Raw genomic sequence first — 22186 nt, forward strand, 5'->3', positions numbered from 1 at the left:
GAAAATAGAGCACAGAGCAAAGCTTAGACAGAGGGTAAGGGTGAAAACACAAGGCATTTATCTTTAACTGCATGATGGAACTTTTAACACATTTTGTTTCCTGCACTTCTGTCTTGCCTTTTTCTTATCACTGCTAAATATGACTTAGGGCTGAGACACCAGTTCTGTGTAGTGAGTATTCTTTTTAGTATGCAGGGCCAGCAGTGATGCTTGGGTTTCCCCCTGATCACTCTGTCGTAGTGCCTTCCACTTTTATCTCCATTTCCCACCCCCTGTTTTGCTTTTTAGAAAACATTGAAATTTCTTACAGGGAAATATAAGAGGAGGATTTTAATCATGTTGTTTTTAAAATAACCCAAGTTAGTATAACATGTGACCCCATCTCTCTGTTCATGTCAGAAAGTTCTTGGGACATGGATTAGTTTCTGTTTCTAGAGTATTATTTGTAAGGTGTATCCACAAGGAGCCACAGGGGGCTGTTGATCACTTGAAATATGGCTGGCATGACTGGTGAGTGGTGGCTATCATACTGGACAATGCAGAGAGTTGACTAACGGTTGGGGGGGTTGGAGGATTTGCTTTATTGTAAATAGCTTTGGCTTTCCTGTGAGAAAGACCAAGAAACATAGATGGCTGATGACAGAGGAAAGTGATGATGAGAAAATGTTCTAAATTCATGAAAATGATTAGCCTCGAGTGAAGAGAGTGACCTCATCCAGAGTCTGCAAGAAACAGGATAAGAGGTGGTGTAGTGGTTAAAAAATTTGAGTTGTACAAAGTGCAGTATAAAATCTCTATGAAACAAGTGGCAAAACCATCTGTTTACGAGAGAGTAGGGTTGCAGTGTGACCAGGAGAGACAGCCACCCAAGAGCTAGCACAGGGGTTGCTATTGACTGAGATTGGAGATCATAAAATTGTGACAACAATAGAATATATTCGTGCGTTTTTCTCTAACTGCCTTCATCAAACTGGGTATAATAGTGGAGAAATGGAGTATTGGATAGGTTCTCTCTTGGCTGTGTTTATGGTAGTTACAGTTAGAGGAAAAAGCAATGAGAAAATTGGAGATGTTGATGAGATGTAATCAAGATGATTAGTCAGAGGATCTTAGGAAGGAAAGTAATTGAATCTGAAATAGTAGATTGGCTTCGAAAAAATATCTTAGGGAAGGGGTAGAATTGCAAAGATGTTGAAGATTAGGCACAGTTGTAATATGTGTTTAGAAAACTTAGATGAGAGGAAATGACTGTTTCTGAGAAGTGTGATGACATGACCTGGCCTGTGGCCATGAAGGCTATGGCTGAAGTCAAGGAGAGGTTAAGGTCATTAAGTCAGATGATATTAACATAAGGACAAATTTGGGTGGGGTTTAGCATAGCATTCTTGGTCATAAATATGCTAATGCTAAATAATAATTTATAATTCCTAATACATCATAGTTCCTCTTAGAAAAATGTCAGACGAAAATACACAAACATTAGGCACATACTTTCTGTCTAGGCTTTAACTGAAAACTTCCGGGGAATAAAAACTGAGATGTCCTTTCTGAGAAAATCAGGTTTCAGGAAATCATTGTTCAAATATATTTGGAAGTGAATTAAATTATTCATATATAATCTAATTTGATTTTTTAACTTTTGTTCCATAAAATTTTAAAAAGGTCTTCCTGTTTGTTGTGGACACAATCCAATCCTAAAGTAACGTAGGCAAAGAATGCTTTTTCTTCCTGGATAGATTTGTGTAACATTCTGTTTTATTTCCCACAGAGATGTATTACTATTCTACTAGCTTGATTTAATCAGAGTTACTTTGTTTCAAACCCTTGCAGTTTCAACAATAGTGATTGATCTTGGATTTCCCATCCTCCAAGACTGTGAGAAAATAAATTGCTGTCATCAAAGTCAAAAAAAAAAAATTTAGGACGCAGGGATAGATATAGGGATCACTGCCCTGGAAATTTGAAATGGACAAGAGAGATTAGGTTTGATACTGAAGACAATACGGTAGGGTGGGGATTTGTAGTTGTGAATCAGTGTGGGGGGCAGCTGGGTCTTGCTGTTCATTTTTAGAGCTGCTTATTATTATGGGGAGCAGTATTTGGATGGGGAGCAGTATGTGGAATCAGTTCCCTGCTAGGGCTTTCTGTAGGGTGCTGACTTGACAACTCAGTGTAGGCTGATAAGCCAATAAGACTTGAAAACTGTCTGTGTACATTTTGCTTTGGGAAAAAGCAATCATTTCTATGTCAAAAGAAATTTTGGGCTGTCCTACTCAAAAGGTAGTCCCAGGAGCAGCAGTGTTAGCACAATGTAAAAACTTGTTAGATAAACTCCAGGCTGCATTTTTTACTAGATGTTCAGTTGATTCATTCATATGCACTTGAAAGTTAGGGAAATATTGATGAAGGGGATAGAATAGGTATGAGAGAGTTTGAAATGTTACAAAAGTCAAGAGAGTTATGGGGTCCTAATAAGCCCATGTGGTTTGTATTCCCACAAGTGTTCAAATATACAGGTTATGAAGGAGGTAGGTTGTATAGTTTTGTTTGTAAGTTGAATCTGTATGTAAGATAGAACAGATACATTTATCCATTACCTGTGATAGCCTCCATTTCTAAGTATGAGTTGTAGGTTAGTGAGATGTTTGTAACTTCGGGGCCTACTGTAATAGCCTCCATTCATAAGTGCAAGCTTTATGCAAATCAGATATCTGTAATTAGGGGACTGCCCGGATTCATAGTGACTTAGGCATGAGTTTGACCAATCCCACTCTCTGTGGACATTTTAACCATATATTCTGAGGTTCTTTCTAACACTGCTCGTATCCTATGAGTAGACATATGCTATTAGGATACATTGTCTAGCGCTCTTTTCCCAGATTTTTCTGTCATGAGAGGATCAAGCCTCATTTGGAACACTTTTTCTCTGAGAACGTGTATTAAAATGTTGTAGGGAAATGTCAGAAGACTTGGTTAACCAAGACTGTTGCATCCTCAGATCTGAAGTGTAGGTCCATTTCAGATCCAAGAGAACGAGGCCATAAGAGTCACCTTAGAAGCATTTAGTGTTTAATTAAAGCACACACAGAAACTCAACACACGTAAACACATGCACTGAAAACCAAGTCACTACTTAGCCTAGTGAAAAGCTAACAGAGGAAAGCTGCTTGGAATAGGACTTTATGAAATTGTGCTTACACTTTAACAAGTAGGTGAATCGTAAATAGTTCTATTTGTGACTCTGGAGTTTTTCTTCTGGGTTCATTAACCTTTTCTGTCCTCCTGCAGATCTGGCTTGATCCCACAAGAAAGATAAAAACACAAATGCGAAGTGAGTATTTAAATCATATTTTGGGGTTGTTAAGTTAATCATTACATCTATTCATCCCTTTATTATCTGTAACATTTATAGGAATATAAGCTGGGATAATAATATAGTGCTAGACTAATCAGTTCTGTTTTGCATGTAATACCATCTTAGGAGTTAATAATGCTAATGATATTTTTGTAGAATTGTGACTATTTTGAACTTGGCTTAGGGTCTTCTATTTTTTAGGAAGTTCTAGACTCACATTCCTAAATGTTCCCTCACAGTGTCTGACTTTGTTTTTCTGGGAAAGAATGAGAAAATGGTCTTCTCATGCAAGAAGACATGCGATCATGTGATGATTTTTGTAGATTTGATTCTTAGTAGACATATACCATGGGTGTGGCTTTGATTTGGAAGTGTCTAATTAGTTTAGTCAGCATATCTGTGGATCCAGAGTAGTAAAAGAACACTGGTTGCAGATGTTCTGGAAGAGTGAGGACTCGAGCATCTTTCCAGGGCTCTGATACCTTCACTGTCTTTACTTCTCCTTAGTTCCACAATCAAGGGCCACTGTATTTACTCTTTGAATCTGGGTTTATAGTTTGGCCTGCTTACCCCTTTCTTCCCATGTACCCATAGAATCTCTGAGTGCCTTCAAATGTCCACTCTCACCAGATGAGTTCTCTAAGCCTCATCTCTCCCAAGATTTCATTGTAGTTTTCAGTCAAAATATAATTATCAAAGGTAAACGTTAATTTTTGAGTTATTTGTGACAAATATCAACCTCATTGTTCTTGTTGAAAATTTGTCTTTAAAACCTTTGTTTTCTAAAAGTTACCTGAAAAGACTCCATCTGTTGAATGCTTGCATATGATTAATATATAAACTGTTTATAGCTAGAAGGTCTGTTGCTATATAGCCGGGTAAAAATGATGATGTGGCAATATAAAATGAAATGAAAATTTAACTTGAAAATGATTAGGAGTAGATTTTGAGTGTTTTCAACACAAAAATACATCTGAGGTATAACAACTATGTTAATTTGCTTGATTTAGCCATCCCAGAACGTATTCATACTTTACAACATAGTATTATGAACTAGAAATATATACAATTTGTATTTGTCCCTTTAGAAAAAGACTAGTGTTATGGATACATTTCATTACCTTTTAGAAAACATAGGCATTCTATTAGAAATTTATTCCTGTAGTCATAGCCAGGCACTCAAGTGCTGTGTTAATACCTAGAAAAAAATCAAAAATTAACCATTATGAAACGATAATCCTGTGAGGATATTGCTTTACTCTGGAGTGACAGTCACCTCCAAAACGTATGTTTTCATACACAGTGCTTGGATGCTTGATGCTGTCACCAAAGTGCTGCAAGGCAAGAGACATAATATTTAACAATACTTAGAAAAATCCTGTATCCCATTATCCTATTTTTATATGTGTAAAGTAAACGTGAAATCTGACATAGGATTGATATTATTAGTAGAACAGTGACGTAGTGCCCCAAATACAGCAAAAGTGCATTTATGTCCACAGTAGCCAGTCAATAACTATTTGTGGACTATTGAGTTAGAGGAAAGGGAGTGTGCTGGTGAGGAGAAAAAGATAAAATGACACATTGAAGAAGAAGATGGGACTAAAGAAACTTCAAGTCAAGAAATTAGAGATCTGGCAAGATCTTTTAAGGTGTATATGCACAGCCTTGTTTTTATTTAAAAATCCTGTGAACTTGGAGCAGAACTCTAAATTCAGTCTAATGGAGTGATTTGAATCCCCTTAGAAAAGTAATACCTGCCCCTTTCCCTATAGTTTTATTATTTTGAGCATTCAAAATGAGACACATCACAACATTAAGGTTTAATGCATAAATGGTAAGATTTATTTTTAAGAAGTCAGTTATGATATGAATGATTATCCTTTAGATCACAACACAGAAAACTTGATTTTATTTGAGGGTACTTATGCTTCTTGTATAAAGCCTGGGGAACAATTTTGTTGTCTTTAAGTATTGTGAAGTTTTACCAAACCTTCCCTTTTCTGGTATCCCTTTCACACTTTATTCAAATACTGCATCCTACTAGTAATGCAATGAGTAGTATTACTCCCTTCCACCAACAATGTAGAAATCTTGAAATGCTTTTTTTTTAATTTTTATTTTTTAACAAATGGCAGAGAATATTTAGCAACTGAAAAGCCTGTGATTAAAAAAAATCGTATCTCTAAGCTAGTACTTGGAGGTCATATTAAAATGTTTGCATAATGGATCACCACGTAAACATTTATGAAAGTAGAAATAAATGTTTCTAAGGAAGTGAACCTATTCATGTTAATGATGGGTTATTTGTGTAATTGATTTCTAATTTATTTTTTATTTTCTTTTAGTTTGGTAAATTGTGTTAATTTTTAAAATAATAAAATAACATTCTGCACACGGATCTGCAGTGAGATTGATCTGTACCATTTAAACATTGACCTTAAAGTTTTATCAAAAATGTCCTTCTGAGTGGTACCTGTGCCTCAGTGGTCAGGGCACCGGCCCCATATACAGAGGGTGGTGTGTTCAAACCCAGCCCTGGCCAAACTGCAACAGAAAAATTTCCGGTCATTGTGGTGGGCGCCTGTATACCGAGCTACTTGGGAGGCTGAGGGAAAAGAATTGCGTAAGCCCAAGAGTTAGAGGTTGTTGTGAGCCGTGTGATGCCATGGCACTCTACTGAGGGCAATAAAGTGAATCTTTGTCTCTACAAAAAAAAAAAAAAAAAAATCATTCTATTGATTGTTTAAATAATCATGATATTTAATTATTGCAGATCGCTCCTGGCTTTTTACATTTAATGTAAAATTTTATCCATCTTGTGCTTCTCAGATGACTGAGAGTATTTCCAGGTACTTTATATTTGCATTTGAAAATTAATCTTTCCGTATAGCATTTATTTATTTCTGAGAGAATAGTAGTAATTTCAGGGTTGAAACCTAACAGTTTTTTATTAAGGAAAGTTTTAGAAGTTTCCTTAGAATTGAGTAATCCCAATTAGTTTGAAATGTTGTCAATTTCAAAATAAGTTTACTCCCTTTAGCTTTTTGATTTCCATTTGAGAAATGGAAACATAAAAAAATGATATAATGAAGCAACTTTGTTTTCTTTGTGGTCTTTTAAAAAGTCACTGATGTTTAATCTTTGAAACTTTAATACTGGTGATTTTTACTTTAGAGTTCGTGGGTCTGTGCACTAGTCTCATGTAACAAACGCGATATAAAGATAGAAAACTGAAACTATTTTTAAAAGGCATTTAAACTGGTAATTTTTTTTTTTGTTCCCTGATCTCACCCAAACCACCAAACTAAGTAGGCTTTCCCTTGTAGAGTCAGTAGCTATTTCAATTCCATCTCCTAAGATTGTGTGGCCCATTAAAACACACTCCACTGCAATTGCAAAAATAAAGGACTCTGTTTAGTAAGAAGAGAATATTTACTGTTTCTGAGAATTTGAATGGTAACTTTTGGTGTAAATGCAGGGGCTATGGAGAGACAGTCTTGTAGCCTTAATGGATAGGCTCCTTCCTGTATTGTTAAGGAAAGGAGGCAAGAAACTTGTTAAAGTTCTTTTAGGAAAAAGAGAAAGTAACATGAATGAGGTAGAGATGATAAAGAAGGGTAACCTTAGGTTCTTCTAGCCAATGATTAAGACTCTCATTATTTTTAAAATTTCATTAATCTTCAGAACTTTAGAGTGGCATTCTAATTTTTGTTAACATTTTAAATCCAAGAAGACAGTTGATGTGATTGGCATTTTTACTTTATTCTAACAGTAATCATCGACTATGACCAGAACAGCAGTTAAGAATTTCCATTCTAGGCTCCGCGCCTGTAGTACAGTGGTTAGTTACAGTGCCGGCCACGTACACCCAGTGTGCCAGGATTGAACCCACCCCAGGAAACCTAAACAATAACAACTGCAACAACAACAACAACAGAAAAAGGCCAGGAATTGTGGCGAGTGCCTGTAATCCCAGCTACTTGGGAGGCTGATGCAAGAGAATCACTTAAGCCCAAGACCTGTGAGCTGTGAGCTGTGATTTCACGGCACTCTACCAAGGGCAACACAGGGTGGACTCTATATCAAAAGAAAGAAAATCAAATAAATAACATTACCATTCTATTCATTAGCCTTTGAAACTAGTTTCTGTAAATAAACCAAAGTTTAGAAGCCCAAGGAGTGAGAGGAGGCTTCTTCATAGAGAATACCCTTTTTTTCTATGGATATGAAGGGGGTCTATGTTGTATATTTCTTTCCAAAGGGACATCAGTATTGAAGGAATAGAAGTGCTGCAGTCTTAACTAATTATTCTCCCCTTTTTTCCCTCTGCTCCTCACAGATACCTCCTATGCCTCCAGATCCGGGCAGACATTGTTTCTGGGCGCCTGCCCTGCCCCCCTGTGACTCGTGCCCTCCTGGAATCGTACACCATCCAAGCGGAACGTGGAAACTATGTGGATGATGAGGTCCTCAACAAAATCAAGCCACACACTGATTATTATTTTGGGTCCATTGATACCAAGAAGATGGAGGACTTGGTGTTGAATTTCTACAAAGCACATATGTACGTTGTCGTGCTTCCTGGAGGGAGACTGGTCATGGTAGATTTAAATAGTGTCTCTTGTAACATTTTGTAGACATTTGAGCACAGTTTGGGGGATTATCCAGTTTTATTTTTGGATAACCTAGCTCTGATCAAGCCAACCTGCACCCCCTGCGATCTCCTGTCATTGGTTGGGTGACTATAATATGAGACCCTATGCTCATGTTCAAACGCTTCATTTACTGGATGAATGCACCATTCCCTAGGACACCTCCTCTTCCTTTAACCTATACACACTGGAAACAAGCATATACACATACATGTTTGGCATTTCTATTTCTTCTGCCTTTTAATGGTTTTTATTACTATGGTAAAATGCCAGGGAGATAACAAAGCATTGAGACTTGTAAATAAAAAAGAAAGGAGAAGGTATTGAGATTTGAATTAGAAGTGTAGGTGGTGATGGATGCAGGAAAATAGCAACAGAAATGTGGAGGTGGGGCTGGGTGTGGCGGCTCACACTGTCATCCCAGCACACTGGGAGGCCAATGGAAGGACTGTTTGAGCTGAGGCATCCCAAACCAGCCTAAGGGAGAGCAAGACACTGTCTCTACTGGAAACAGAAAAACTATCCATACCTCATGGCTCACACTGTAGTTCCATGTACTTAGAAGACTGAGGCAGGAGGTTCACTTAGCCCAGGATTTGGAGGTTGCAGTGTGCTGTGATAACACCATGGCACTCTAGGTAGGGCAATAGAGTGAGACTCCATCTCAAAAAAAAAAAAAAATCTGAAGGAACCTACCAATAAGCAGATAGTTACTTTATGCACATAAGATGACCTCTTTGCCTTAGCTAAAGATTACTAAAATTACATTAGTAATTCAATACCATATACTTTGGGAATGTTTCTATCTGTGTGAAAAGAGAATGGGTTTTTACACAAGTTTTTAAAAGCTAGCTGCACAATTATAATTTGTTCTGTTATTTAAAATTGTAGATTTATAGGACAGCGCCTCAGGCTCAAAGGAGTAGGGTGCTGGCCCCATAAGCCAGAAGCAATGGGTTCAAGCCCAGCCCCAGCCAAAAACTGCAATAAAAAAAAAAAAAGAAAAAGAAAGATAGAAAGAAAATTGTAGACTTATAAAATATTTTGTAAACGTTCTGCAAGAAACTTTCACATATTAGGAAACAGGCGAAAAGAAAAAAAAAGGAAAGAAAGAAAGAGAGAGAGAGAGAGAAAGAGAAAGAAAGAAAGATAATGTAGTTTTATAAAATGCTTTGTAAATGTTCTGCAAGAAACTTTCACATATTAGAAAACAGGCCACATTTTTTGACTTTTCTTTAAAAAATAAATACAACATTTCACTCTGAAAATGTTACTGTGGTTTAAGTTACGATCAACAGGCCTTTATTGTGTAGTTCTCATATGAATTATCAGGTACTGAAATGCCTTGGGGAATATAAGATTAATGGGACATGGACTTGTTCTCTAGGAGCTTAAAATTTGTTGAGTTAGGGTTAAGAATAGAAATATTTGTAGTGTGGACAGAATGTGATTATCTATCATAGGTATAAAATGAAATGCAAGTCATTTCAGTGTTCATTATGGTCAGTCCTAGCAACATAAAAGTAGGGAGTAAGAATTTCTCTATATCATAGAAATGAAGTCACTTAAAAAAAATTCTCTGTTAACTTCTACCCATTAATTCTGTGGCTTTCTTCACCAGTAGAAATAATAAAAATCAACTCTCTTAACATACAAATCATAAGGGTGGAGGTATGTGACTCATTGCTGTTAGCACGTTAAGATGAGAGGATCCTTTTTATTTACTTTTTTTTTTTCAGAGATAGTGTCTTACTCTGTCACCTTTGGTAGAGTGCCATGGTGTCACAGCTCACAGCAACCTAAAGCTTTAGGGCTTAGGCTATTCTCTTGCCTCAGCCTCCCAAGTAGCAGGGACTACAGGCACCCACCAAAACGTCTGGCTATTTTTTGTTGCAGTTTGGCTGGGGCCGGGTTCAAACCCACCACCCTGGGTATATGGGTACGGCGCCCTACTCACTAAGCCACAGTTGCTGCCCTAGATGCGATGATCTTAAGAGAAAAATGCTAGAGTTGAGAGTTGAGTCTGTTTTCCCATTTCCTAGTCTTCTGCCAACTTTCCTGGGTTACATCCTCTACTCCAAACTATCTAATCTTAGCCACCCCTGGCTCTGTTTTAAACACTTCTTTTTTGCATGTATTCAAATCAACCGTAATATTGTTTCTTTTTATTCTCAGTGGCATAGCTTCAGCAGAAGCTGATTGTCAGTTCATAGAGCACGCCAGGGGACTGCCCATGTACGGGGTTCATCTGCATGAGGCCAAGGTACTGTCATTGTCATGGAAAGTAACTTCACTCCAGTGTGCTCACTGAAGTTTTCCCAGGGCTCTAGCTTTAGAATGGCCTAGTTTCATAAAAAAGAAGAGAGAGAGAAAGGAAGGAAGGGAAGATGGGAGGGAAGGAGGGAGAGAGGGAGGTGAAGGAAGGGGGAGGGAGGGAGGAAAGAAGGAAATAACAAAAGGATGGCCTAGTTCACTATTGGGAAAAGACTGTTGGCCTTCCCTTGAGAATTTCTAATATTTATTCGGTTAATCATGGGGTTTTGGTAGTGGGAGGAATCATTTATTATCCCCCTACTTCTTCTTTTCAGTAGTCTTTTTAATGAATACCTTTTCATGGGTAGTTATTCTAAGCACAACTTGGCAGCATTTTTTACCTCTTATCCTGGTTTATACTGAGTCTCAGCTTCTGCTAGAAGTGCTGTGTCTGCCCCCGCTCCCTCTTCCACATTTGTATTAGGAGAGGGAGCCGATCTTAGTAAACCTAACAGGGCTGAGGTGGCACAGTTCTGACTGCTTCCAAATGCTTCTGTGCTGTGAAGGAGCCCTAGTCTTGGGCTCGTTCCTATAGGTCTGTTTTGGATTTTGTGAAAGATCAAGTACACTGGCCCAGGCTCACATGATATAGGAACCTCAGTCTACTGTGAGAGGTAATAAGATCAGGGATTCAAAAATAATGGTGGAGCACTGGTCATGATCTTGAAGATACGATTTTGAATGCCATACTCCTGAAAAATAAAATCCTAAAGATCAAATTTCTGAAAAAATAATTACAAAAATTGAAAACATGTTTATTTGTATATTTAAAAGGAGTTTGAATTGAGAAACATAAAAACATGACAGAATACTTCATAGGCCATTTCATACAATAAACTAGGCGATAATATACCTATTTTTGTGAGCATAGATACACAGATATTCTAGTGACAGTCACTTTGATATAATAAGAGTTATGAACAGGTGAACCCTCTTCATCAAGAAATGAAAATGAAATCTGTAAATGCATACTATGGTTATTACTAGTGACAAATGTCACCTATTTCATGATTCTAGCTTAGGTAATTACATAGTGGGGAGAGTCAAGGAAGAGAATGGGAGCCCAGGTGAAAGATGGATTTGGTTTTGAGAAATGTGTCCACAGTCAGTGGAATGTACTGAGGGAACCCACAGTTGTGAGGTTTGAAAGGACTCTGTCAAAACCTACCTGCAGTTTAGCAGCCCAGGTTGCATGATTTAGGAAATCTCTAGGAAAGCTTCCACTGAAACAGATTTCCTTTCTATGACTCATGGGTCCCAAAAGACCTCCCAAGCACATTTCTCCTTCTCTAAACCCTACTACGCTTGCCACATGCAAATCTTGCATCTCGTGATCATTGAGAAGCCAGTTCTCAGATTACAATGTCACAAAGCGTCAAGATTTTGTTTTTAAATGTGATATCTTAGAAAGAAAGCTAAAAAGTTATAGGCCCTGTTATAATATCAGTGTTTGCTTTGTAGTTAAGAGCAGAAGACTAAAAAAGTCAAAGTAATCACCATTGTGTTTGTTAGCTATTTGATTTGTTAGATAATATTTGATGAGTAAGATGTTTGTGGCTTATTGAACAGACTCTCTATAGCAATTGAAAAGAAGATTTCATGTACTTTATAGTTTTGTTCCTTTTTCTATTTGATCCTTTTTTATTGTCTTGAGTTCAGATTTATTTATTTATTGCTGTTAAAGGAGTTCTTTTTTTAATCTGCCCTTCTCAGCCAGGGCAATTTGTACAGTATATTTTTTTCCTCTTAACAATAGTTTTATTAAATCATAACAGTGTACATGAATACATTTTGGGATACAATGTGCTAATTTTGTATACAATTTGGAATGCTTACATCAAGCATATGTGAGATTAACATAGCCTTCACCTCACTTATTATGTTAAGACATTTTTACTCTACTTTTAATAGATTTGACATGTACCCTTGTAATATGCACCATAGGTGAGGTCCCAGTGATTACCCTCCCTCCACCAGCCTCACCGTTCCCCACTCCCCTTCTTCATCCTGGGCTATAGTTGTGTTTTATCTTTTGTGTGAACGTGTGGGTAGTTATATATTGGCTTTGTAATAGTACTGAGTACATTGGATACTTTTTCTTTCTAGCAGAGTATATCATGAATGGAAGAAAAAATATACAATGTTAGAGGAGTTCTTACTGGTGCATTCATGTTAGGATAATTAGAAGAGTCTGGAATAAAAGGACTCTTAACACAGGTGCAAGCAAACCACAAAGCAGCACAAACCATCGACTGTGGTCCCCCGGGCTGTGTCAGCATCCCTTTTGACCTCCCCAGGTCTGAAGGGGGCAGAGCAGACTGCATACCTGAACCCAGAAGGCAGATGTGTGGAGATGGTTGTCTTGAGAGGAGCCAGTGTCAGAGGAACACAGGCTGCGTGATGCCACCATGCAGGGAGGGAATCTGAGTGTAAAATACTCTGACCTCCCCTCCATTTTTCTCCATGATCTCTTGTGAGAAATTTCCAAACCCATTTGGCAGCCAGCCATCAAGGGACCCGCTGTTATCCACATGGGGCAGCGTCCTCAGGTGGTGAGCAAGGCAGAGCAGGTGTTTCTTTTTAGACTTTCCTTTTCTGCCTTTGCTGCCTGGTGGCAGAACTCACATATGAGGGGTTAAGACATGCTTTTCCCCTTTTACTCCCTGGCACTTATCTTGAATTTCTATTCACACAAATGTTAATAATCCTAAAACCATGCTGTAGAGCAATACCAAAATCAACCAATTTACTTGAATCTGCATTGCCCTTATTTTTAAGTCAGATAAAATGGCTTTCTTGTCCTGTCCAAAGATTCCTTTGGACTGGAGATGTCTTGTGCAGTGTTTCCACTTGGGTTGCTTCCTCTCTTTTGGTGAGAACATGACACCGTGAGCAATCTTCCACCTTGCTCCCTGTGGACGTGGGCAGGGATGGTTTTGGCAAAGTTACTTGGGCACATGCACCTGATTCACTCCACCTTTTTATTCTATACCTAGAGAGAGTTGTGGCTGCAAGGACAGGGTGAGTAAAGGAATAGACTAGATTTTTAAAATCATGCTTGGGTTGATCTAATATAGTTTTGTTTGTATGAATTATTCAAGTATCACAGCAGAGAAAGCAATTGGCATTAACTTCCTCAACCTGTCCTTGTATTTTCTAGACATGTAAATTCTATTGAATTTTTCTTAGTAAAGGTAGTCAAGATATTATGCTTTATGAAGTGACATGTAGACTGAAGATGGTGTTTGTTTCAGCATGTTTTTTCTGACAGCTTGTTTCCTATTATTGACTTTTAAGAATGTGGATACTTTTAGGTAGTATTCTTTAATTTTATATTTCTTTTTTTAGTTTGGGAATACAAAATGGGTAGACATGATATTTCTTTTTTCAGTTTGGGAATACTATAGAAGTAGACATGATTTACCCCTAATATGCTTTTGATCACTTCAGTCAAAGTTAAAAGTGTTCTGCATCCCAAAAAGGGGCATTATACCAGTTAAATGTGAATTCAAATAACCCATTTCCCCACCTCCTATCTACTGGGTTTCTATTGAGTTTTACTTCCAGATGTGCACCTAAGATTGGAATTCTATATGTCATGGATGAGATCCAGTTCTCCCCCAAAGACCATGGATATTTGTATACTTTATAGATTGTGCATCTTAGACCCTTAGCACTACTTGAAATGTGAGGAGGCAATTAGTCACTTTGGCTGTCGATTGATTTAGTTTTCTAAAAGCTCTTTAGGCTCTTTGTTATTCTCAATTATCATCTATTTTAAATGAAAGCTCTGGGGGAAAGAAAACTACGAAGAGCTTCAATAATAGTCTTTTAAAGTATGCCAGTCAAAGGAATGCTTGATGAGAAGTAAATGTCAGCACTCTGACTTATTGAAAAAGTTCTTGAAAGAATTCAGAGATTTCAGTGCAATTTTCTGTGGTGGATTTGTGCTTTGTGAACTACTGACATCATTTCAACAGCTTTATCTGAATTAAATAAAATTCACATCATTTATTTATCTGAATAAATAAATACTTCAGGGTGATTTATCTGAATTAAATTGGCCTCAAATAAGATGGTTGAGTGCATCTTAGGGTGGACCAACAGATCATTTCTAATGCCTTGAATAGCCTTCAGGAAAGCGTATTTTATTTTCTTTACCTTCAGGATAGTTGATACAGTTGTTTCCTTTCTTCCTTGTTATTGTTCAGAGCTGGAGAACATATGTCTTATCGCTTTTGAAGAATATTGTGTCCTAGGGCCAGGCGTGGTTTCTCATGCCTCTAACCTTAGCACTCTGGGAGGCTGAGGTGGGTGGATTGCCTGAGCTCATGGGTTCAAGGCCAGCCAGAGGAAGAGTAAGACCCTGTCTCTAAAAATGGCCAGGTCTCCTGGTGGACGCCTGTAGTCCCAGCTACTTGGGAAGCTGAGGCAAGATCATTGCTTGCGCCGAAGAGTTTGAGGTTGCTATAAACTATGACACCAGGGGACTCTGTCTCAAAACAAAAAATGAACAAACAGAAAGAATATTGAGTCCTATATTCATGTTGCAATAACTGTTTGGCAAATCAAAGCTGAGTTCTTAAGATAAATAGATTTCAGATGTGACTATGTCTTACAGTTTCTATTAATTTGTGTACTATTACTATAATTTAAATACAAAAGCATTAAGTTGCCATTCTTTCTTTGAGAGAGCTCTTTAGCTTCTTGATTATATAAATTTGACAGCTCTAATTATGGTTAATTCGGTTATTCTTTGCAGAACATCAAGCTGGGTGTGTCTGGCAATGGCGTGTTCATCTATAAAGAAGAGCTGACGTTCTGTCGCTTTGACTGGGGTAACATCGCAAAGGTCTCCTGTAAGGGCAGTGAGTTTTTACTGAGACTGAGGCTTGAAGAGGTAAGCAATCGTTCATCACCGTTGGCATATCTAATCGCTTGCGTCAGTTTGCTGCTTTATAGCCTAGAGCTAAATAAATTCTTTCCCACTAAAATTTTAAGAAAATGAACTATTCTGTATTCCATTATAAAAAAGACAGTCTTTTTGAAGATCAGCCTGCATATGCATATTTTTGCTACTAAAAAAACACACACAGAGACATGCACAGAAAAAGTCACAAATCTTAGCACACAGTAGGGAAGGAACAATAGGTTTTTGTTGTTAAATTAATTCAGTGGTGGAGATGAATAGGAATGCAATAAAAGGAGTTTAGTGGACACTGAAGTTGGTTGGTTGGTTGATGTTGAATAACTTCTACTTGATTTTCATGGAAAATGGTGTATCAATCTCTGAAAAGTCCTTTTTGTATGAGTACATTAGATATACAATATTTACCTTTTTCAAGAAGAAAGACTTTTTATAGAGCCATCTAAATCCATGTTTCTCAGTAGCTTCTCATTGCCTTTTAAGGGAATATGCTGATAGATTTTGTGTATTTATTCCAGAAGAACAAATTTGATGGCACCATTACATTTCAAATGCCAAGTCCCCAGGCAGCCAAAAGGTTCTGGAAGGAGTGTGTGGAGCAACATACCTTTTTCAGGTAATTTTAGAAATGTAGTGTGGTATTGTCCTTGGTAGCCTCTACTGATTTAGAGACAGTAACAGGGATTGTATATTAGGTTCATCCACCCTGGTGTCCTTGGGTTCTCTAATCTACTCTGTGCCTTATCTCCTTTGTCTGCAGTCCCTTCCATGTCCATTTTTGTGGCCTAAAGCCCTGTCTTATACTCAGCCATTCAGGCCTGAGTCACTCTGCAGCTGTCCAGAAGTCCACTTCCTGACTCAAACCACTTTCCTCCCACCACTACCACACTGCCCTGCACCTCCTACCTTTTTTCTCTCTACTGTCACTCAGCTTAGCTGCCGTTTAGATGATCTTGTCAGCTCCTTCTTGGCTTAACTTCTTTCCAAAACTAGCCTGAGGCCTGTCATCTTGCCTCCTGGCTACATCGTCAGAACAGTCCTTTCTCATGCCGAGACCTGTCTTCACATTGACCTTCCCAGTCTGTTGGTCCCGGATGAGTCTTTGTGCTGACTGTACCCCTTCTGTACCTGTGCTACCAGTTCCACCTTAAGCAGCATAGTGATGGCAACACAGGCAAAGTATTCTTTGTAACAGGACCTAACACAATTCTGAGGATTAGTGCTATTCCAGATAAGTAATTCACAGCATAAGCCAGATCCTCAGTGGAACTGGACAATCAAGCAGTCTTTTTACTTCCTTTGCCATTCCAGATGTCCACAGTCAGCTTGAGTTCCTGGTCCCCCCTGCCACACTCCTCTGATGCCGTCCATCGTGTGGGTCACTGTTGGTAGGAGCTGTGGGTCATGAGTGTTGTCAGTGTCGTGCACCATCTCTTTCTCCCCTTTTTCCCTCACCTAAGCATCATTCCTCCTCTCCAACTAGCTTTCATTCTTCCCCTCATCTCCTGTCACAAAGAGGAGATAGAGATTTCTATGCCTTGATCCCTCATTTCGTGCCTCATGAAGAATCCTGCTTTATACAATAAAATTTTTACGCTCCATTGCATGTATTTGGCTTCCTTGCCCAATAAAAATGTTCATGTCTTGATTTTTTACAAACAAACAAATTCCTTTGACTAACTATCCATCTTTAGCTATGTCCTATCTCCTTTCGTACTTCTCTTCAACGACACATGTTTACATGTAGTTTCCTTATCCTTCTTTTATCCATTTCTGCGGTTTTCTATCACTCCATTCTACCCAGCTTTGTGTCTAAATCATTTGTCTTTAAGGTCTTTGCTCTGGGCTTGGGGCTAAGGCTGTTCTACCACCCAGTAGCTGTGTGACTGTGGTAAGTGGCTCAGCTTCTCTGACCTCAAATTTCATCATCCATCTTTGGTGATAACCATAATATCTTCCTGATAAGATTGTTCTGAAAATCAAATGAGGATAAAACATACAAAGCAGAATTATTTTTAGTGGTTCATAGAGATTATCTTCATTATAATTATCACCATTATTCTTAGTTTGATAACATAACACAGTTTGTTATTTTGAAAGTGAGTTATCAGCTGGCACAAATTACTCCTTTGTAAAATTAAAATAACCCATATTTTGGAGACTACTCATCCATATTTCTTTTGAAGGAGAAATGTAACTCATAACAACTCGTTGAATCCATTTGATTCAGTTACACTGATCTGATAATTCTTTGACAAGTTGATAATTTCTCCTGGTAGATATGACCAATTTCTGCTCAATTCCAGAGTAGCCTGTTTTCTATAAAGGTAGTAAATGACATTTATGGCACAAATGTAAGACAGATGACAGCAGCTTTTGCTGTGCAATAATGGTAATAATAGCAATAATTCTTTTAGAAAGGATTGACAAATGCTAACATACATTGAGCATTGCTTGTTGTGAGACACAGAATTGATTGGTTTCTATTACAATGATTCATTTATTTGTCAGCCCAGGAAAGGCAGCTGGTGCTTATAGGCAGGTGCCTGCAGAAGAACACAGCAGCCAGGCACTGAGCAGAGACAGAGGCCCAGCCCTGTGACTCTAAAGCCCACACTTTCCACCACTGTGTTGTCCTCTTCTTACATTGTTCTAGCAAGAGTTTCTGAGATATGTTAGCATTATTCTCCTTCATTATTTTTGCTAATGTACCATGGACTCCAGTGTAAAAGTAAACCAATTTGATCCTGCAAGCCATTGAGATAATGGTTAACAACAGCCCTTTTAACATTTCAAACTTTGTATAGCATTGTATTACGTAACAAAGCTATGTAAAACAGTATAGATAACAAAGAAAAGGCAAATGTATTTTGTCTACAGAGCTCTGAATCAGATCAGTGGTTTTTGTTTTGTTTTAGATCAAAGGGCAAAATGATTTTTTTTCCAGAAAATTATAGAGGCTTGCAGATTGAAGTCATTAAATAAACAAATCTTTCTGTTGATAGTAGTGGAATGAGAATATAATAAAGCTGCTTTTTGTGATTGGGTATGTAATGAAATTGTAAGGGCTGTACAAGGATTGTTTTAAGGTTTATATCAAACCTTTCCATATGGAGAGAATGAGGAACAGAAGAGCTATGAAACATGCCCTAAGGTAGTAAGTGGTGGATGTAGAATTCAAACCCAGGTAGTGTGGCTCCAAGTGTTTGTAAACATATCCAGGATGTTATACTGCTAAGTTTTATTAACAGCAGATAGGATCCTCTTTGTATTTTTCTTAATGCCTAAATTGTTCTTATTGTCATTTGAACTGGAGATTAACACGACAGTCTTGTAGCTTAACATTAAACTATCTCTTAAACTTGGCATTGTAGGGCCGGAGTAATCCCATGTGTGTTGGTGTCACTGGTGGCTTCATGGAGAGCTCTGTGGAAATACTTGTATTAGTTAAATGTATAATTAACTTTAGTAAGTAAGTGGATTTTTATTTAAATTGAAACCGAGTCTCTTTATGTTGCCCTCAGTGGAGTGCTGTGGCATCACAGCTCATAGCAACCTCAAACTCCTGGGCTTAGGTGATTTTCTTGCCTCATTCTCCCATGTAACTGGGACTACAGGTGCCTGCACAATGCCTGGCTATTTTTTTGTTGCAGTTGTCATTGTTGTTTAGCTGACCCCAGCCTGGGTTCGAACCTACCAACCTCAGCGCAGGTGGCCAGCACCATAACCACTGTGCTAAGGGAGCTGAGTCAGATAAGTGGATTTTTAAATATTCTTCTATACTCCATAAAAATTATTAATGATATTTGATTTATAATGGCAAGATTTAAAAAATTCAAATGGTCATGTACTTCTTATGTATGAATTCCTTTTTGATGCATCATTGATATGCACATCTTCCTCAAGGCCTTTAAACTTTTTATAAAGGTTAGTCATTTTTAGTTATTTTTATAATACCAAAGTGAAATGATAGATGTCTCTAGTGATTTTGATGTTACAAAGGGAGTCTTGTAACTAGTCTACATTTCTGCAGTTCCAGCATTCTCATGGGAGACTTTTGAACGCACGATTGGAAGCACTGACCATTGGCAAATTGCACTTCTCTGTAGCATCACCTTTGTTTCCTTTGAAAAGCAGGAAACACCTCTATTCCTCTCCATGAATAGATACAAGCCAGGAAAGCCAGAGTGTATGGGTTCTTCTTTTATCAATTACTTCTGATATGCTGTTTGTCCAGGTGAATAGAGTTGATGGAGGATCCCTTCTTGTATTTATGACATTTAGACTCACCTGGAATTCCATAGCTTTCATTGCAGAAGATTTCTAAAAAATCCTACTGAAGGTCTAGTAATACTTGAAATGGTAAAGAGCTCTTTAACCAATCACTCTCTTTGGGCAAACAATAGGAAAATTTTGAAAGAGCTCTCCATATTCTTGTGTTACCAACTGAAGTCTTATTTAATGAATTGTACAAGAGTTCTGAGACTGTCTTTGTTTAGTAAGCTCTTGATCAGATAATGAAAAAAAAATAATGTCCATTTTATTCCAAAAAGATTGTCTTATTTACTGAACATAAGCTTTTACAAAAGTCTGGATATATTTGGCCTCAAGGAAATTTGAATTTTATTGTGAACCCAGGGTTTAAAAAGTAGAATTGTGCTAACAAGACAGGATCTTGCATCCTCCAGTTGCATCAGTTGCTTCTCTGCAGAGCAACTGTGTGCTGTGTTCTTGAAGAATCAGTGGATGGAGCAAATTTTCAAGTTAGGTTTTTTTTTCCCCAGAAGAAATAGACTTAAGTATTAAGGAACAGTAATTGTAATGGACTGCTACTTAGCATGTACAGCTGGCAGGAAGAATTCAAGTGGGTATATATGGAAATGATTTAATCTAATACAAATAAATAACCTTTGATAAACAGTGACAACCTCTGCTCCTTTGCTTAGGTTGAGAAAGACATCTCATTTGTGTATCCACGAATGTAAATTTACTCACATTATTCCTGTCGTAAAACTGTCTGTTTAGGAGGATTTGTAATGTTCTTTTCTCATGAGAAAGCTTAGGTGGCATTGTTTTTGAGATATTATCTAATTAAACTATGTAGTTTTAAAGTTTCTTTAAGCCCTCACATCTAACTTATGTCCTTTCTTTCCCGTATAGACTGGAACAGGCACCTAAAGCCAGATTTCTCGCCTGGTACAAATTTCAATACAGTGGCCGGACCCTGGCACAGGTCTGCCAGGCAAACGCCTTTACTCGCAGGGAAACACCAACGGTTAAGCGTACTCCTCCCATGTATATCTATGCGCCTTTCATTGAAGGTAAATACATTTATGATACTTTTGGATTTCACTTACCTTTCTTGAAACTACTGAGGTTAGAATATAATGATCTAGTTAACAGTGTCACCAGAAACACTATAAAGGGATAGCCATTCCTTTCCTTGAGTAAAGAAAATGCTCATTACACATATTCACAAGGAAATAATTTTGTAGTGCTTTAAAAATGTCACTCTAAAGATATATTCTCTTAGTTCAGATTGAACATCCCAAATCTGAAATCCAAAGTGCTCCAAGGTCTGAAACATTTTGAATGCCAACACGTGTTCAGAAGAAATGGTCACTGGAGCATTTTGGATTTCAGGTGTTTGAATTTGGGATGCTCTGCCAGGAAGTGTACATAATGCAGGTTTTCCAAATCTGAGAAAATCCAAAATCTGAAACATTCCTGGACCCACACTTTTGGATAAGGGATACTCAACTTTGTTCTTATTGAACAAAAATATTCCTTAAGAGTTCTTGCTTATGAGTTGTTAGACTTGATTATGGTGTGGTTTATTTGGTTCAATTTCTAGAACTTGGATTTAATGATAAATGAACTTGAATTAATAAATGAAATCCTAAGGGCTTTTAGCATATGCACCTTACTTCAAATTAACATAAAAAACTTCTACCATTATCACATTTTTGAGTTAAAAAAACTCCTACTGAAGCTTATAAGACTTCCCGTAGTATGAAATGTTCATTGTTTCAAGAGAATAATTTTAAATACAGCATTTTTACAAAAAGAAAGGAAATCAATTTATTTGTTCTTCAACCCAAGGGGAGATATGTTTAAATGTGAATTTTTTTTCTATTGCAATTATAATCAGCTACATATTTGTAGTTTTATATGAGTTACACATGGAAATAAACTGATGTTACTTCATATGTGCATCTCATTACCTGGTCTGCTTTGGGGTTAATACGTTTTCTATAAAAGAGTTAAAAGTAGATTTAAATTAGAATGCCTTATGAAGGACTTAATATTTATTTCTATGTAAGAGAAAGTGATTAGTATGGACAATATTCTACCTGAAGAAATAGTTTTCCTACATTTTTCATTGATTATTCCCATTTATATATGTATATTCATATGTACACATAATTTTGAAACATATACTTATATGTATATATGCACAGATATGTAATATCAATTTTGAAATTTTATTTTAATACTGTTCATTAGCAGAAATCTTTTTGATTATTTCTTGATATATTTTAGAATAAGTAACAACTTATATTTTAAATAATTAGGTAATGTAAACAAGATACTGCTAAGAAAGAAGACAGCTCTCTCATCAGTACAGTATTGGCATCCATTGGTGTTGATCTATTTTTCCTAGAAAACACCTTGATGCAGGTGGACACATAGAGACAGATCTATCCTAGAATTTGTTTCTGGGCATTTTTGTATGTAGTTATTAAATCTTGATTCTGGTGAAGGTCCCATGTAATATCATGAGGCCACATAAAAACTATACAAGGCCAGGTGCAGTGGCTCACACCTGTAATACTAGCACTCTGGTAGGCTGAGGTGGGTGGATTGGTTGAGCTTGAAGTTCAAGAATAGGCTGAGCAAGAAGAAGACATAATTGCCACTAAAAATGGAAAAAAC

The 22186-nt window shown here is 37.4% G+C and overlaps 1 protein-coding gene across 1 annotated transcript; it reads left to right on the forward strand.

Moving 5' to 3' along the window:
* The first annotated feature begins 462 nt into the window (after positions 1–462).
* Positions 463–21943, forward strand: LOC128579494 (band 4.1-like protein 2). The gene is made up of 9 exons (XM_053581559.1): positions 463–510; positions 3289–3331; positions 6132–6207; positions 7698–7922; positions 10186–10273; positions 15086–15223; positions 15769–15866; positions 20411–20571; positions 21915–21943. The coding sequence occupies exons 2-9, from the start codon at positions 3325–3327 to the stop codon at positions 21941–21943; spliced, it is 822 nt and encodes a 273-aa protein (XP_053437534.1). The 5' UTR covers positions 463–510; positions 3289–3324.
* Positions 21944–22186: the final 243 nt, after the last annotated feature.

This window comes from Nycticebus coucang, unplaced genomic scaffold, assembly GCF_027406575.1.
Source record: "Nycticebus coucang isolate mNycCou1 unplaced genomic scaffold, mNycCou1.pri scaffold_59, whole genome shotgun sequence".
In the NCBI taxonomy this organism is placed as follows: Eukaryota; Metazoa; Chordata; class Mammalia; order Primates; family Lorisidae; genus Nycticebus; species Nycticebus coucang.